Source organism: Sminthopsis crassicaudata, chromosome 1 (genome assembly GCF_048593235.1).
Source record: "Sminthopsis crassicaudata isolate SCR6 chromosome 1, ASM4859323v1, whole genome shotgun sequence".
Classification (NCBI taxonomy): Eukaryota; Metazoa; Chordata; class Mammalia; order Dasyuromorphia; family Dasyuridae; genus Sminthopsis; species Sminthopsis crassicaudata.
Genome location: NC_133617.1, coordinates 348,628,699 through 348,648,570, shown reverse-complemented (window position 1 = coordinate 348,648,570; position 19,872 = coordinate 348,628,699). Strand labels below are relative to the sequence as shown.

Below are 19,872 nucleotides of genomic sequence, written 5' to 3'. Positions count from 1 at the left end.
GCTCTGCAAAAACCATATTTATTTTCTTAAACGATGCAAGGGCTTTTTAGCTCTATACATATTCTATAGAGCAAAGGAAAAAAGGAAGAAACTGGACTGTGTCAGGATATCATAGAGAAGGAAAACTTTATCTGAAAGGAAGAGTCTATTTTCTGTTGTTTTTCTCATATAAAGGAACAATCTCTGACTGTTTCACTAGTAGAAGTATAATGGGACAAACTACTGATATCCCAGTAATTGGATGAGCAGTCACTGAGGGATTTAGATTTGCCTCTTCCCTTCAAATTTTGTAGTGTTTTCTTCATACTTCTTGGAGCATCAGAGTAATCATATGACCTAAGCCTAGGAAAGGATGCAAATATTTTTACCTAAAGTCAAAAAGATTTAACCACAAAGGATGAGGAGATGATCAACTGACTGCATCCTGAGTGGGGAAGAAGTGAAAAGAATGTAGTCACTTAAATTGACTAGGAGTGTGCTCTGGAAACCATGGGTTGAGTTGAATTTTCATAGCTGCCTAGAGATTCACATGTTTACTAGCTTCTGGATAAAAACAATCTGGATATCTGTTAACTAATATGGTGGCAGGTTCTTGGTGGGGGGGAAGGAGCTATAATTCTCTTTGAGAAAGCCAAAGAGTTGGAAGCAGATGGTAGCTGCAGATGCTGTATTAATAATGCAATAGAGTGATGAGACCTTGTCATTAAGTTCTACATGATGCCCCTAAAGAGAGAATGATACTGTGTATGTGGCGGGGGAGAGGAGGGAGACTGGAGGAAGCCACAGAATATTTGATGTGAAATGAGGCACATATCTACAAAGAAAAGAAAAACCAGATGTCCTTTTCACTGGTGCTGAGTCATGAGAGTTGGGAAGGTCCAGGAGAGAGGAATCAACTCTGTAGAAACCCTAAGAGTTTTTTCCTATGGTGGGGACTTCAACTTTAACTTCAGGATAGCATTACAAAACTTGAGAAAAATTTTGGCAACTTTTTGGGAAGACTTTTGGGAAAGGGAATCAATAAAGGAAAAAAAATTACTTAACTTTTTATGAGTATTTAGTTCTTTTCCCAAATTGGGAGATTTCAAACCCAGTGTGATACCTAGAGTCTATACATGGCTCCCACCAGAAGGGATAGTTTTCTTGGTTGACTATGAAGTTAGAGACAAGTACTTTCTGTAATTTTTGCTTATTAATAACTCATTCCATGTCCTTTGCCTTGGAAGGCTGGTGTTCTTTTGGGAGCTGAGAACTTTTTTGGGGGAAATTGTGAAAGAGAAATTCAGAGGGTTTGCCTCTGAATATAATACATACAAATATAATTATGAAGAACTCTCCAACAGGTTTCCTCCAAACATAATCTATTTGATGTCAGAACTGTAGCTTCTGAGCCAGGGGTTATAAATAGTAAGTTATAAGTTACTGTGGAAATATACCCAAGCTGGCTTAGAGTTGATAAGTAAGAACTTTTAACTTACTCTTTTGACATTTATGTGCCACCTCCTAACTTCCATCAGAATTTATAATTACATTTTTCAAAAAAACCCTTATATTTGGGAACATATTTTTACTGTTGATGTAGCACAAAATTCATTGGAAATTTAATTATTATGTGGGTAATTTAATCAATGTAGTACTTTTTTTTATATGCCTTGACTAGCCAGCCTATTTATACTGTTCTAATTTAACCAAACAATTGCCAGGTCTACATTCCTTCATATTCTAGGGAGTCAGAAACTAAATTTCATGAGCTAATATTTATTGTATCTTCAAGTTAGCTTTGTTAATGAAAACATCAGTACAACTAATATGCATGCTGAAGGGAACTCAGATCTAGTCACAAAGAATTCAAGGAAACTGGGTTTTCTGACCCATTCCCAACCATATAATACCATCATAAAATTTGGCATCTTTTCTTTTTTTATAATTTATTAATTTTATAATTATAATTTGTTTTGACAGTACATATGCATGGGTGATTTTTTTTTACAACATTATCACATTTGGCATCTTTTCTTACCGTAAAACCATGCAACTCCAATGGCTTCAATGAGTACCCCAAAAAGAATAGATGTCCCTGCAGCAAAATGATCCAGCAATGTAAAAACATAAATGCCACCCTAGGAAAGAGGTAAGAGATTTTCAGAGATTCAAAATATTAAGAATGTTTAATAGTCAATATCTTAATACTCAAAGGTATGAAGATACCTTGTTTTAGGTATTGCATTAAATATGAATTGAGGAGAAATTATAATATAATGCCTAAAACACTGAATGTGAAATCAGAAAGACCTGGGCAAATACTTTACCTTTCTTGGACCTAATTCCCTCATCTGTAAAATGAATATAAAAATGAATACATTACCTACCTCACAAAGTTGTCACAAATAATGAGATCTAAATTTTAAAGTATTATAAATATGTCCATTATTATTTTTGCTAAAGATCATAGAATCTAAGGACCTCAGAGATCATTCTTAGTTCCTTCATTTTATGTATGAGGAAACTTGGACCCAAAGAGGTCAAGTGTGTTGTTTCAGGTACAAGCTATTACTAATAAGAAATTGAGCAGAGATGAGAATACAGAGTCTCTTTGAATTCAATGTTTTCCCCAGATCACATTGCTCCTGATTAGTAGGTGACTACTCATTTCACAAAAGTTACTGTTTACTTACAAAAGGATTCATAACAGAATGTCATTAAACAACAATCTACACTAATTAAACCATCATTCAGCTTATAGGAACTCAATTTACATGAAACTTTTTAGGAATACAGATATTCCTCAAATTGGATTTTGCCTATACTGTTCTCTCCAAAGACTTAATATTAAATTTAAGAGTAGAAGGGGGAAAATACTATGAGGACTATATTTTTTAAAATTAATAATTTTTTCCTTGTATCCCCTTCTCATGGGGTAGAAAATAAAACCCTCATGATATATACTCATAATCAAGTAAAACAAATTGGCCATGTCCCAAAACAACTTGACTCTTTGTTCCAATTTTAATTGGAACAATTCCAATTCCAATCTTAAATCCTAAATTCCTGAAAATATATTTTAATTCAGCAAAATGCTTTGATGTTAAAGTTAGTTCAGTGACCTAGATGGTAATGAAGGTCTGACAAGTCACAGGAACCTTAGAAGTTGCTGTTTTCTGTAAATTCTGGGGCTTAAATTTGATCTGGCAGAACCAAATGTAATATATAAACACTGTGTACACAGGAAAGATACCCTCATGCTTAAAGGGGCTTCTCGTCAGTAGAAGACCTAGTTCAGGAATCAAGTTGGCAGATTAACATTTAGCGTGTCGGTGACATACATTGGTGACGCAGAAGAGGGAGGTTAGAAATGTTGACAAGACAATGAACAGGGTGAACAGTTCTCGGTGCCGGTGGAGAAACTTAAATTCATCAATCAGTCCAGTGATCACAGACTCCATTCCTCCCATCTAAAATGGAATAGACAGAACAAGAAAGAAATTACATGTAAAGCTCCTTGTGCTCTGCAGGGTTTGCCTTTATCATAGTAGATTTGAAGAGGAATGGAAACAGGATTATACAGTTCTATATTGATCCAAGGTGTCTGTCCTAAGGCAATGGAACTACTTTTTCTTTCTTATCACCCCAAACCACCATGCTGTCCTTTCCCCCACCTCACTATTGTTCTTATCATATATTCAATTTAATAAATATCTCTTGTGTGTCTCTAGGCACAAAATGATTGTGGAATATGCAGGCACATGACAATAACAGATATCTCAGTTGTTTGAGGTGATAGAAAAATTTCCTTGGGTGAATAAAATTTAGATCATGGATAGAAAAAATTTAATAACTATTTTGGTGCTTGATGAGATCATAATTGTTCAGTTTTGTAGCTATTGCCTGATCCATTTAAGTAAGATTCCAAGCAAACATCTACATGAACCCAAATACAGAGTTTTGCTTTGTTTTCTAATGTGGAACTAGCCTGCTTATGGATACAGTTTCTATGGACCAGAAACCACAAGCATGGTGGTCTCAGTTTTGCTAATTCTCCTTCCTTCCTTTAATGTTCTTAGAACCTTTGTCTTATCTCTTCCTTTCTTCACCTTTCTTCCTCACAATGTAATATACTTAGTTTATATAAATTTGATATTGTCCAAGTAAAATATAAAATGTTCAATAGCATTTTTTTTGCCATGACCTCAAAGAATGCCTCACTCACAATAAAGACTTAATTAGCACTGAACTTAATGACATTAAGTTAATAATTAATAAAGTTATTAATTAACATATATGTTATTCAAATAACATTGAATTGAACTGCAATAGTCTCCAAGATCCATGATAAGAGATGATTAAGGTAAAAAAATCAGGAAGAGAACAGGTAACCTTGCACAGAGAAAGAGTAGCTTCTGTTGAAGACTTGTAAGAACTCACATGAGAAAAATAATTTATTGAATCATCTGATCTAAAATTTCCAAATATCCAAACCATGAGAATATTTTACCCCTCCTAAACCCTTTCTTTCCATCATGAAATCACACACGATGAACAAGATCTAGAGGAAATCTTCCAGAAAAAAAATCTCGTATAGTTTTTTTTTTTTAAAGATATAGTTTCTCTGAGATAAAAGTACAGTAGGAAACACCCTCAAATGTGATTAACATACAATAAATAGTAAGCTTGGGTATGACAACAAATAAAAAGCATGACATTGTAATAATCAAAGGACATCAGTCTGTATGGAATCTTGAGAAAGGATGCTCCTTTGTAAGATCTAAATTCTAAATTCCCTTATATGGAACTGATAAAGATTTAGCTCTGTCAGCTACTAGTGCATTTTCTGGGAGCATGGTTCTTCCAAGGTTACTCACAGCACTGTCGATCCCTAATGTGAGAAGCATAATGAAGAAAACCACTGCCCAAGCAGAGGACAAAGGGAGAGTAGCAATTGCTTCAGGATAGATGATAAAAATAAGCCCAGGTCCTAAAGAGAAAGAAAAATGGTAATTGAATGATTTTTCTTCTTGATTGTACCTAAGCCATCCTGAAAAAAAAAATAGACAATTATCCTATTTGCAAAGTTTCCAGCTGAAAATATTTTGTACAGTCTTATTTTTTATAATCTTTATTCTTCATTCTTTTCTTCCTTTTTCTCCCATTCTAATATCCTTCTATTATTAAGAAATTATTTTTAAAAATCTCTCCAACTAAAATTTCTTCTATAACAACACATTGAGCTTAGGGGGGAGAAAAAGGTTAGAAAGTTTTTTTGGATCACCATTCATTAGGACTAATGCTCTCCCCTCCTCCAAACCACATATATAGAATCTGGAAAAGAAGATAGGAATGAATTTAAAAGAAAAGAGAAAGAAAGAAGAAAAGGAAAGAGTAGAGCACAATGGCAAAGCATTATATGTACTTAAAAGTTGTAAAGGAGAATTAAATGTAGGAAAAAAAAAAGTCCTTCCCAGAACTAATCACCACTCTTTCTTTGCATGAGACATTTTCTTTGGAAACTTTCCCAAGTTAATACATTTCTGTTCCTTCAATCTCTCCTATAGGTCCTATTTTTTTCCAATCCTCTAATTATCATCAACACTTATAATTTAGTCTTCTCTTAGATGGTGAAGTGTATATTGGACAGAGTACTCCAAGAAAGATCTTATTAAAAATAAATGCAATGACAGAATATATATATTTAATAGAATCTTTCTTTAGATTCTAATTAATTTATCTATAACTGTTATCTGTTGGGAGAAAATAATCTTATGTATTTTTAATGTTGAGAAAAATAATTTATTGAATCATCTGGTCTAAAATTTTCAAATCACCCTGGCTCTCATTGACTGGTCAATAATAGGTCCCAGATCAAGCCCCCAAATTGGTCATTATTTGGACCTTGATTAACTCAGAGTGCATGTAAGCAGAAATTGTTTCTGTTTTGAACAGAAACCCAGAAGATCTTCCTCTCCCAGATAGATTTTTTTTTTTTTGGCTAAGTAAAACAGGCCATTCTTTGCCTCATTTCTTACCTTGCCTTACTCACTGAATGGGTACTGCTTCAGTCAAACTATTAAAGACTTTAAGTTAAAAAGGCCAAAGTAGATACTTGGAAAAAATGAAAATAAATATCACACAGAAAATAAAGGAGAGGCATAGAAAGGGCCTAAAATCTAATAGATAACAGAGTAAAAACTTAAAAGAATAGAAATAAAAGATGACATCAGGAAAATGTATCTATAAAGATGGGCTGATCACATGATGAATGATTGAGGAATAATAGGTGCACAGCTTGAGTGATCTACTTTGATTATGTTGCTTCAGTCATGTCTGAGTCTTCATGACCCCAGTTGGGGTTTCTTTGGCCGATATGAGAATGGTTTCTATTTCCTTCTCTAACTCATTTTACTGATGAGGAAACTGAGGCAAAATGACTTGTTCAGGGACAACTAATAACTTTCTGAGGTTGTATTTGAACTCAGGTCTTCTTAACTTGAGGCTTAACTCCACTATGGTGTCACCTAGCTGCTCCAAGTGATCCACAGGTATATTCTTAATATCAGGAGATATCAAAGAATACCTTAAATAAGCTGGATAGATCCTTTGCAGTGAACATTGGAGAACGTGCATAAACAGTCACCCAGATTGTAGGTATGTTTAGGTTGTACAGGGAATAGGCAAATCAATGAGATTACAGATTCATTTGTATATTTGAGTTGCACATTCATTCAAAAAAAAAAAAAAAAGAGAGAAAAAAACCACTATTAAATATAGGGAGAACAAATAATGTAAATTATTAGTTTAAATAATACATTTAGGAGGGAGCCAAGCAGAGTAGATATATTCTGTAATCAATGGATAATAAGCACATCATACACATTCACTCTACCAGAGTCATCTGGTGTTGATATCTTGAAATACAGAACTGCAACATCATACTACCTACCAAGAAGACTGTTTCAACATTCATTTCTGTAAGATTTTGTGTTCCAATTCTTTTCTCCTTCTCTCCACTTTTGCTCTCCATGAGACAACAAGCTATCTAATACAGATTAATCTTAGACAATCCTTCTACCAGGAAGAATCTTGATGCCATATTGTTTTGATGAAACATAACAAAATTAATATAATTGACATCTGGCTAGCTAAATTAACGGAAGGAGACTGAGGCATAGGTAATGTAAAACAGCTAATTATTTCTAAAGCACATGCAAACATAGCAATGTTTTGCTTAGGATGATATTCAAATAAATCACAAAATTTCAAAGTTGAATGAGAGCTCTAGGGAAATCAAGTCTAATGTATCTATGAGAATCCTTTATACACACACACACACACACACACACACACACACACACACACACACACACACACACACAAAAGGTTATCCAGATTTTTCCTGAAAAAGTTTTAAGGGACATGCAGCTTTTTACCTATAAAATAAGTTTTTCCCTTCTAGATACATTAAACCAAAATCTGATATCTGTAATTTCCACCCACTGTTGCAACTCCAAAGCCAAGAAGCAGAAGTAGAATCTTTCTTTAAAAGATACTTCACAAATGTCCCTCTACATAACCTCTGGGTTATGAGGCTCAAATGAGATGATAGATGCAAAGCACATTGCAAACCCAAAAGCACTATATAAATACCAGTTATTATTATTATTGTTAGTCTACTGTGACCAGTCACAAATCTAGTGATGACTTCATTCTCTGATCTTCCTATTGATGAACTGAAACATGTGATAGATTTGGCTTTTCTTAACAGATAATTCAAGATAATTACAATAAATTTGGAATGGAAAATGGATTTGCATCCAGAGAGAGAACTATGAAGACTGAATTGTATTTAAGCATCATTTTTTACCTTTGTTTGTTTGTTTTCTTTCTCGTGGTTTTTTTTCCCCCTTTGGTCTGATTTTTCTTGCACAAGACAAATAAGGAAATGTGTTTAAAAGGGTTGCACATATTTAACCTATATCAGATTGCTTCCTGTCTTGGTGAGAGGAGAAGTAAGGGAGAGGGAGAAGAATTCAGAACACAAGGTCTTACAAAAATAAATATTGAAAACTATCTTTACATATATTTGGAAAAATAAAATACCATTGAAAAAAAAGATAGCAGTCCAAATTGAAAACTCTGGATGAGAGTTGGATCTGTACAATAAGATTATCTCTTTCAATGTTGTAAATATTACATTTCTTAATATAGGCCAAGATCCCATGAGGTTTTATTTTCTTTTTGGATACCAAGACACACTGTAAACTCATAAGGTATAGACCTCTAAATTTCCTATATCTTTTCAGATAGAATGTCTGTCAAGTTATGCCTCTTCCACTTCACATTTTGGGAACTGATTTTTTAATTCAAGAGTAGGATTTTACATTTATTTCTTTTAAATCTTGTATGTTTGTATGGTATAATGGACAGAAAAATGGCCTTGAATCATGAAGACATATGTTTTTTTCCTGCCTCTGATGTACTTTGAATAACCCTGGGAACATCAGTTAAGCTCCCAGTGCCCCAGGTAACTCTAAAATTATAAATTGCAGAACAGGTACCAATTTTCATTAAAAGAGAAAGGTGGTTTTCTAAACTGAAAGTTATTTATATCAATTAAATCTTAGGTTTGGTTTTAAAAAAAAAAGCCATAGTTTTATATTTGGTTTATTACTTTTAGCTTCCCTGGGGTCATTTTGTAATCTGCTTCTACCATCCAATATTGGCTATTCCTTGCAGCTTTGTGTTATCTTTAAATTTAATAAGGATGGCATCCATCCCTTTAAATAAGTCTTTGATAAAAAGAATGATAAAAAGCATAGAATAAATAAAAGGTATTGTTGAAACCATTTTGATCAACTACATTCCAATAAAATCAGTAATTGAAAGGAAAAAAATATTTACAAAATGTGAAATATCCAAATTAATTGAGAAAGAAATGTAGAATTTAAATAGAGAAATAGAGAATTCAAATATATTTCAGAGGAAGAAACTGAACAATTCTAGAAAAAATCAAAGAACAATTAATTCTAAATATCACATAAATTATATGTGAAAATGGAAAAAGAAAAGTTTTACCGAATTCAATTTATAACATAATTATGGTCTTGATATATAAGCAGAGAGAGTAAAAAAAAAAAAAAAAAAAAAGATAGATGAAAATTCCTAGTGAACATTAATGCATGTATTTTAAGTAAAACATTATCAAAGAGATTAAATATACCACAAAGATTATATATCCACTCTGACCAGATTAAATTTATGTGAGGAATGCAGGGTTGGTTTAATATTAGGAAAACTGACTTAATTAACCATGTAAGTTAAAATTAATAAAAATAACATAATTTTATCAATATGTAAAAAGCTGACACAAAATAAATTTCTGTTAAAAAACATAAGAATAATTGCATCTTTCCTTAAAATGACAAAAAGTAAATCTAAGAGCTATTATTACATGTTATGGAGATAAACTAAAATCCTTTCCAACAAAATTAAAAAGTAGTGAAATGAGGATGTCCATTATCACTACCTCTATCTGACATAATACTAGATATGCTGGCTATAGCAATAAGGTAAGAAAAAACCCTAGGGAACGAGCTTAAGCAAAGGAGAAACAAAATTATCATTTTTACAGATGATATGATGGTACAAAAAATACCCTCCCTTCCCACAAATTTAAGTAACCAATAACTTCAATAAACCTGAAAGACATAAAACAAATTTACAGAAATTATCAGCACTTCCATTTAATACCAGTGAAAGTCAGCAGGGAAAGGTAGAAAGAGGAATTCTATATGAAAACTATGTAAATATTACTACAAACAACTATTTATGGAAATAAAGACAAACTTAAATATTGGAAACTATATTAATCATCCATGGGGAGGAGAAGTGAATATAATAAAATAACAACACCATTTAAATTAACTTATTTATTCAAAACCATGCCAATCAAACTATCAAAGAATTATTTTACAGAATTAGAAACATTTTTTTTAAATCATATGAAGGCAAAAAAGTTCAAGAATCTTAAGGGAAATAAAGGAAACAAAGTGAGAACAAAGGGAGTCTAGCAGTGCCAGATCTCAAACTATACTTCAAATAAGTAATTCTCAAAACAATTTGGTACTGACTAAAAAGTACAAAGATTGATCTGTGAAGTAGATTAGGTATACAATTAAGAGAAGAAAAAATACCTAGTACTTTGATATTCAATAAACACAAAGACCTGATATGAACTCACTATTTGATAAAAATTTTTGGGAAAACTGGACAGGAGTATAGAAGAAATTAGATTTAAACCAATACATCATGCCTTATACCAAGATAAGCTACAAATAGGTATAAAATACATTATAAACAACTAGAGAAACATATGAAAAAAAATTGTCTCAAATTTACAGATAGAAGAAAAAGTTCATGACCAAATAAAAAAATAGAGTGGCTCAAAGAAGATAAAATAAATAATTTAATCACATAAAATTAAATTTTATACAGAGAAATATAATAAATTAATTGGGAAAAATCTAGTAAGTTTCTCTTATAAAGTTATGTAAGGTCAATAATAAATTCAAATTTATCAGAGTAATATTCATTCCCCAATTGAGAAATTAATTAAGGATATAAACAAGTAGTTCTCAAGGAAAGAAACTCTATCTATCTATCTATCTATAGGCATATGGAAAATAAAAGTCTAAGACTAGTATTTAGAGAAAACTTCATAGCCATCAAATGGGCAAAGATAACTAAAAAGAAAGAAAGAAATTGATAAATGTTGCACAGACTATGAAAAAATAGGCATATTATTGATGGGGCATGCAGCCATTCTGAAAAGCAATTTGGAATTATATACAAAATATTATGAAAGAATGTGTATCCTTTGACTCAGTTATACCATTGTTAATTCTAGTTTCAAAAGAGATAAAAAAAGATGAAAAAAATGTTTCTAAAGAAAAAGATATTTGTATAAGCTCTTGTAGGGATAGCAAAAGACTGGAAATTATTGAGAAGTCCATCAATTAAGGAATGTCTGAGTAAATTTGTGGTATATGAATATGATGAAATATTAGTGTGCTGTAAGAAATTAAGAAACTCAATATTTTTTTAAATGGAAAGGCCTATATGAACTAATGCAGAGTGAAGTAAATAGAATCAGAAGAACAATTTATATTGTAATATCCATGTTGTAAAAAAAATTTCGAGGACTTTTATAAACTGATGCATAATGAAATGAGCAAAACTAGAATGATTTATACAATAACAACACTGTCAAGACAAACAGCTTTGAATGCTATAAGATCTATGATCAATGCAATGATGATTCATGATTCCAGAGGACTGATGGAGAAATATACTATTCACCTGACACAGAAGCAATAGTTTTAAGGTTTAGAATGAGACAAATATTTTTGTATGCAAATAATGAGGAAATTTATCTTGCTTGACTTTACATATTTGTTACAAGAAATTTTTTTCTCTTTTACTTTCAAATGGACTGGGCAGTGAAATTAAAAACATTTTAAATAACAGGCAAGGATATACTTATAAGCACATGCATATATGTTATACGCACTTTCAGATGCAGTTACTTTTTTGTTAATTTTTGCTTACTTGTTTTTCTTGGATATAGATATATCTCACAGAATGAGGATAATTTATAAATGTTTAAAATGTAAAAATAAAACATGCCAATTAAGTATAAAAAGAAAAAAGGTTAAGAGGGGCAAGCACTGATGCCTATAGAATCAACTGAAGACTTCTTTTTAGGTAATATGAGTCATTAATGACAACATATTGGGTCTAATCATTTAAACCATGATTTAAATTACTAATGAGAGATTTTGTCAAAACTTTGTTGAAACCAAGGTAAACTGTATCAGCAGGATTCTGATTTACTCATCTAGTGGCTCTATCAAAAAAAGAAATTAAAGTTTTCTGTCATGATTTTTTTAAACTAAGCTATGCTTCATAGCTTTTAATGACTTTCTAGGTTTTTAGAGATCATAGTATGGTTCAGAATATGGCTAGAAATCAAATCAATTTCATTTGCCTACTATAGGCAGTCTTCATACTTTCTTTAAAATCAGTATATTTTCTCCTCTTTAGTCCGATGGTACTTTTTCTATTCTCTGTAATTTGTCAAAGATTGCTATCATTGGCACAGTAACTCATTTGCTAATCTGTTCAGTAACATAGTATCCAGTATAGTATCTGATTCATACTATGTATTCATATAAATACTTGTTGATTGATTTTTCAGACACCTTTTTAATCCAGCTGCTCACTTTTCAAATTTCTCTTTCAAAGTCCCTGTTTTCAATCAACAGCTCAGTGAAAAACAAACAAAAAACTAACCCTAGTTTCCATAAAGCTTTCATTTTTTTCTTCTAGGACTTCCTAATCCTTAACAATACTTCCTAGATTTCTTTTGACAGCATTATGTCACTCACCACTTGAATCACTAGTAAGCCCTGGATAATAGTTATTATGTTTGACAAATCTAAGTGAGGGTGGGTGCTTCATCACTTACCATATATATTCCAGATATATAAGCACAAACTTCTTATCAGGTTGACAAAGAACTACCCAGTATTAATCTTTCATCAGAGTCACTAATCATCACTATTCATCTTTCACTAACCCTTTCAAGTATCATCTCTCTTTTGATAACTATGGATCCATATTGTCAATTTAAAGTCCATAAGTAGCTGATTTTTCCTTAAAAGAGAGTTCAGATCTTCTTTCTACAGAAAGAGCTTGTTAAATATATTCAGTTCCAAGTATTCAGTAATATTTTCCTCCATTCCTTCTCTGTGTTAAATTCTTTCACCCTTTTCCTTTAAAGTCCTTTCATTTTTTGAGGAACAATTAATTTTCCCCCCTAAAATCTTGGACTGTAGAGAAACATTCCCTCAATATTTCTACATTTTTTTTTCCTAGAAGGAAGAAACATATTGCATATTAAGCCTAGATAAAAGTCATGTGGTCATGGTAGAAAGACAGTGTGTACTCTATGTAGTTTATTGCAAAATTCTCCTTGCCCTTTATACTTTCTGGAAGCAAGATATGCCTCCTTTTAATCTCGTTGGTAGACTTTGTGGCTAACTGGTGGAGAACTGATGTGATAAATTTACTTTTGATACCAATTGCTTTTCCCCTGTGGGTTCCTGACCTATGAACGTCTTCTGGACATTTTTCAAAAGATGAAGCTAGCTTGTTTGACTTTCTTTGGCTTTTAGCAGCATCCTGCCAAAGTCACAATTCAAAGAGCAGCTGAAAACAGCTGGCATCCACAGGATGTGGTTATTTAGTAAAAGTCAGTTCACAACCACTCTGGGTCTTCATCTTCTTCTATCTTCTTTTTATGAAATAATACAGAATCACTTTGCATTTATTGCATAAATACTTTCAGAAGAAGACAGAAGAGTTCAAGGTGATAGAGGAAAAGGAAGCCAGACTGGGATGCAGGCAATATGGAAAGTTCATGTCTTTTATGACTTGTGGACAGTTGTTCATAATTTCTTTAAAATTGGTAAGTATTTTTATATAAATTATACTAGAAACAAGAGGTAAGACACAAAACATTCCCCTATCTCTTCTATTTCTTTTGTATATTTATTATATCTGTTTGGAATTTAAACTAATTGTTATTTTGAAATTGACACCAACTGCAACTCATCTTTCAGGCAGCACTATTTGTTCAGACATATTTACTATTCTTGGTACTATTTAAACAGATGACAGTATTTAGCCAAAATAATAAATTGTTTTCCTGGTTTTCAAAAACATTAAAAGTAAATTTGACAAATAAAATGGAGATTGTTGTCTACTTCAATGACTATTAAATGAAATTAGATCCAATAGTCAATTATGATCTAATTTTATCATCAGCTCCATTATTAACCTCTTTTGTACACTTTTACCTGCCTCTGAGTTAGATACTCCTCCTCTCCAAAGGCAATGTTTCTTCTAGTTTACTCAAGTTATAAGCAGAATAACCATTTTACATGAATAATAAGTCATTGAGTGAGCATTAGTGTTTATCATTTCCAGTTATAATAATAGTTAAAAGGCTTCTTTGGCTTTATTGCTGAATTGTTATTGTCAGCATAGGAATTAAGCATAAATAGTAAGCACTTCTCACAATTATCTGTAACTAATAATACTTTCAAAAAAGACAGACTAAATCTTTAGTTCTTTTCTCATTGTGTTATTTCTCTAGTATCTATAATCATTCAGTCAAGTATTTTTCTTGAAACTATCTACCATTTAATTATTGCCATCATGATCATTACATAAGTTGACACACATTGAAAAACCAATTCAATTCAAAGTTATCTAATCTCAACTAGGCCATTACTGCTCAGTGGCAATTCTTTTATTTTGTATTTTTCTGATTAACTGGGCTCTTCTGTGCTTAAACCCAGATTTAATTCCTCTCTTGTTCCTCTCATCTGCTGCTTTACAGAAACACTATCTATGGCTACCTATCATAAGCTCCCACAACATTCCCAGTCCTGTACTTCAATATCCCACTCTCCCTTTGCCTTTCTTTTCCATTTTTGTTCCAGTCATTGAGGTTAAAGATGTCAGAAACAATCTTTCTACTCATGTCCTGGTTTTCAACCTTCTCCACCTGTTCTAAGAGCACAACCCATCAATCATCCCTCACTGTCATCTTCAATCTTTCTCTCATCATTAGTTATTTCATTACTTTGGATGTTGTGTATGCTCAAAAAAAAAAAAAACCCAAAACAAATAAAAGCCATGAAAGTCATGTTTATGTAGCCCTTTATACATTAACAGTTTTCCAATGAATAAGAGGTGAGGAAATGCATTATCACAGATAACACCTAGAAATGTGGCTGTGAAAGTAGAAATATAGAATTATAGCTTGAAAGAATAACATTATAGATATTTTCAAAAATTTGAAGCATTGTCACCTAGAAGAAGGGTTAGATCTGTTTGGCTTTGCCCTCAAAGACAGAAGCAAATAATTGCAAAGAAGTAGATTAGGTTTGATAATATGATAAACAATTAGAGCTATCCAAGTGTAAAATAGACTGCCTCAAATAATGTTGGTTCCCTTTAAATTGGACATTTTGGAAGCAAAGTTTGGATGACTGTTTTTGAAGTTGCAAAGGGGATTCTTTTCAAATGGTCATTGAAATCCCATTCAATTCTGAGACTGGACGATCAAGGTGGCAAACTGTTGGCAGAAATGGGAGATGAGACTAAAGGCCAAATAGATTGTGTGCCTATAGCAAGGAGAAAGACTATGTATTTCCCAGACACTGGAGTAGTGAAGATTGGATGAAATAAAGGGATTCTGAAATGTCCAAAAATAAGGGAGCAAGTTTATAAGCAAGTAATGAACTCCCCCAGAAAGAAGTCTGAAAAGCCTGAAAGCCAGCAGATAAAAAAAAAATTCTCCCTAGGCTGTATTACTATGGGATTTTTCTTACTTCTCCATCAAGTTTGCCTCTGTGGCTGGTATCTTTGGGTACTCTTTTCCCTACTTTTAAACTTTATTTTGTGTATTGTCTTCCCCCATGACATTAAACCCCTTGAAGGCAAGAGATGTCATTCTTTCTCAATATTTATATCTCCAATACTTAGTACAGTGCCTGCATGTAGTAAGGCTTAATTGATTAGTGATTATGATTACTGACTACAAGATTATGAAAAAGATCTGAAAGTCTATGAAGATGGATGGAATGAATCTCTAAGTAGGAAAAGTTATAGATGGATAATAACCAAATGATGATATGGGAGCAAAAGCAAAACACAAAGAGAATGATTCTTCTTAGCCAAGAATTTTGAGGTAGCATAGGATCCTATATTAGAGCTAGAAACAAAGTGAGTGGCCATTTAATTCAGCCTCTTATTTTTAAAGAAAAGAAAACCAAGGTCCAGAGAAATTAAGGGACTTGTTCAAAGTCACACAGGGGACAAATGTCAGAGACAGGATTTTGAACATAGTCTTCCAACTCCAGAATTGGTATTCTTTATGCTGTACCATACAACCTTTCCAAGGAATACCCAATACTAGAGAGGGTGGCTGGGACTGTATTATCTCCTGGAGGGAGCTCTATTTCCATAAGCATCAGAATACAGAAAATATATCATTAAAAATGAATGCAAAAATTGTGACTCTTACCCTTCCAAGTTCAAAACACGGGTCATCTCAATTCCTGAGCATAAAGGTAAGGAAACACGACCTCTAACCTTTTCCACATTTTCTTAGAGTAGCAAGATCCTGGGGGAAATAGCTCTGTGTCCAGGAGGTGGCAGTTTAGAAAGTGATGAGCATAGGAAAAGGTGGGCTTGAAGTCAAAGTGAAGTTTGCTAAGTCAGAATCAGTACAACAATATATTCTTGAGTTCTATTTCTTTTCACCTTTCTCCTTACCCTCTACCCTATAAAAAAAATCCTTTATTCTTAATTGGAGTCACTTAATTTGTGATAATAAAGGCCTGGGAAATTTGGCTCTTCTTACAAGCCTACCCAAGCCATAGTAAAACATGAGATTAGATCGGCAAGCTCCCCCTTTTCAAACAAGGAAATAGTGTGGAAGAGAGTATAATCAGGTTTTATGGATGTCTTGTAAAGCCATTTGAACTTTTATTAAAGGTAAGAATTATTAATAGTTAGCCATTCTCTACTTTAAGTTCCTCCTTTGTGAACTGTCATTCACCTATTTCAGAACTATTGTGAAGATTAATTTTGATGTGAGTGCCAGTAATGGACAATAGAAAATAAAACATAAATGCTACATTAATAATTCTATTCTCTCACCTAAGCCAGTGCCAAACAGCTATAAAAAACTCACAACTTTGCTTCCTTCCAACTTCTCTAAGTTGACCTACCCAGTTCTACATAGTTAAAAAAACTGCAAATCTATTGTCTTTCTCAGATAGGTATCTCTTCCAGCTGTAGCCCTGGTTCCAACAGAATCCAAAGAATGAGCAGGCTAGATCATGGGATACAAATATAGAGCACACATCATGATTCTCTGGAAGTGAATTGTAGACTCTATGCTGAAGCTCATTTGTGTGAAGGAAGCAAAAAGAAGTACAGCACAAATAACTCCAAACAGAAGAAAATTCAATGATGCTTTATACATTTTTTTGGACAGCTGGTATAATTTTTTGAGTGTAATTTAAGAAAGAAAATTTCTTCTCTCAAGTCCTGCTTCAATGACTCATCGTGGTATGAAAGTGATCATGACTTCCCAAATGAAATGATCAAATGTGATAAGCACATAATAGGCATTTTGATCTTGTTCAGTTGTATCTGACTCTTTGTGATGGGATTTTCTTGGCAAGAATGCTGGAATAGTTTGTCATTTCCTTCTCCAGTTTATTTTATAAATTGTACAACTCAGGCAAATTGGGGTTAAGTGACTTTGCCAAGATCACACAATTAGGAAATGTCTGAAACCAACTTTCAACTCAGATCTTCCTGATTCCAGGCCCACTGCTCTATCCATTGTCCCACTTAACCTTCACCTCTCACCCAAGTAGGCTCCACATCAATGCTTATTTCTTCCCCTCCCCTTTTCCCCTTCTTGAAGGGCATATCACTATGTCCTAGGAAAAAGCTTTGTTTGAGTATAGACTACAAAAGGACTCCCACTTTTTAAAAGATTAGCCTAGATTCAACAACAGAACATTGATCACTAGATTATGAATTTTTTGAGGTCTAACAATTCATGAAGTAATAAGTTCCTGACACATAGTGGGCACCCTGTAAATGCTCATTCCCCTTCCCTTTTTTCCCCTTTCCCCCTTCTTATTTAAAGCATGAAGAAAACCCACCTAAAATATCACATATTTTTTCAAGTATTGAATAGTAGGGAAGTAGGTAATATAATAAGTATGTAAAGGACCAGGAATTAACAAGGTCAAAGTTCAAATCCTGCCTTATTGATTGCATCACCCTGGATAAGCCACTTTACTTTTCCTTGTCTCAGTCTCCCCATCTGTAAGATGGGACTATTAATAACCTACCTCACAGGGTTTTATTAAGAATCAAATGAAATAAATTATCTAAAGCACTTTTTAAACTGCTACATAAGTATTATTATTAATAAAAGGGTTGCAATCTTTGTAGATGCACACTAATGGATTAAAGAGGGAAATGATTAGATATATTGAGAAAAGGAGTCACATCAGGAAGCAAATTATACCCCATAGAGTAGAAAGTTTTACCAAAGATAATTTTTAAAAAGGTGATCATAATTCTAATATGTTTTTCATACATAGGATATCAAGTCATATGGTATGTTTTTACTTTTCTCAAAGATATACAGATTCTAGCAATTAATGTTTTTCTATTTCAAACTTTCTAGAACCTAAACATATTATCATAGTGATATGGTGCAGTTCCTGGGAAGTATATAGCAATAACCTTAAGGCCACATGACCTTGAGAAATCCCAGATTTAGAAATGGAAGAAACTCAGAGGTAAAAAATTCCCTGTTTACAGATGGGGAAGGTAGGACTTAAGGATATAAGAAGAGGACTTAAATATAGGTCCTCTTTCTGATCCAGTTACAGATTTCTGAAACTTCCTATTAGAAGGAGTTAAGAACAGGCTATAATGTACATTCTAAACTAAGCTATTTCGTCATTCCTAAATAAACAGAAGCACATTTTCAAATAGAGTCTTTGCCTTTAGACACCTCTATGGATTCCAAATGCCACAAACGACGCACAAGAAGGTATCTAAGCTTTGCAGAATGTAAAATCAACATCCTCTTCTTTCATTTCTTTAGGTAGGTTAATATTTTCTGGAGAATTAAAATCATAAATGACATTTACTTTGCTTGTCACTGAAGCGGATGGAAGATTTTAACCTTTACTATCAGGGGTTAATGGAGGTTTTTATAAGCAGAAGCACTTACTATTTATAATAAAGGGTAAAACCAGCAGCAAAAATGCAAAAATGGAATAGTGAGTAAATTCCACTAGCCTTGGTTTTTTTTTTTTTTTTTACTTCCTTCTCTATTTCTGTTCCAAGATTTTAAAATGTTCTATGGTTTATAATTACATGAACACAAATATCACTTGTTCAACTGGCCTTAGTATAACCCTAATTGAATTTTAGGTGGAAAGAATTATTCAAACTACAAACAGCACCTCAGGGAAATAGTGCCAAAATGGGCATTGAAGATTGTCAGTGAGTAACAGCAACTACAGAAGAGGACCGAGGGCTTTAAGGCCCTGCCTACACTGTCAAATTAGTGGCGACATTAAAAAAAATGTCCCAAACTGAAATTAGTTTTAGGATTACCTGAACTCATCCAACTTTCCAAAAGCAAATAAATTATTCAACATGAAGCTGAATTTTCTAGAGATTTCCTGTGGCTCCAAATTGAGACATGATTTAGTATTACTAGTCCTACCATACCACTATATAAGAATGTGCTCATTTTTGGCAAAATCATCATGGGTGACTTATAGAAATGGTAGCTTTTTCCAAAGTTGATAGATTGATCATTTTCATTCTGAAAAAAAACAGGCTCCTTTACAAAAATGCCTTAAATGATGGCCCTGCCCTCCCCCTTAACCCCACTTCTTCAAGTTCCATAAATTAAGAATAATGAGTTGAAAATTACATCTGTTCCCATAATCTTCCTCTGTTTCATAATGACTTGTTTTGTGTTTTCCCAGAGTGCTGGTGGAATAAATTATGGAAGTGAACATTGTATTTCTTCATATGTATATATGAAAGCCTCTCCCAGTCTCTTTTCTCTAAACCATGCATAGATTATTCTTTTTAGACATAGATTGTTAAAGATGGGAGTTTAAAGGTGGTCTCAAACAAACAATTTATGCATTTAATTTCAAGTCTAATATTCATCCATTTGACCTAATTTTC

General features: G+C 32.8%; 1 protein-coding gene across 3 annotated transcripts in view; it reads right to left on the bottom strand.

Annotated features, from left to right (window-relative positions):
- Positions 1-19,872, bottom strand: part of SLC6A3 (solute carrier family 6 member 3) — an 85,282-nt gene that overhangs the window by 17,634 nt on the left and 47,776 nt on the right. For all 3 annotated transcript variants that reach the window (XM_074279165.1, XM_074279163.1, XM_074279164.1), the window contains 3 exons: positions 4,860-4,972; positions 3,324-3,452; positions 2,021-2,120 (listed from right to left, as the gene is read on the bottom strand). In XM_074279165.1, coding sequence (XP_074135266.1) covers positions 2,021-2,120; positions 3,324-3,452; positions 4,860-4,972 — 342 coding nt within the window. The remainder of the gene's footprint in view (positions 1-2,020; positions 2,121-3,323; positions 3,453-4,859; positions 4,973-19,872) is intronic.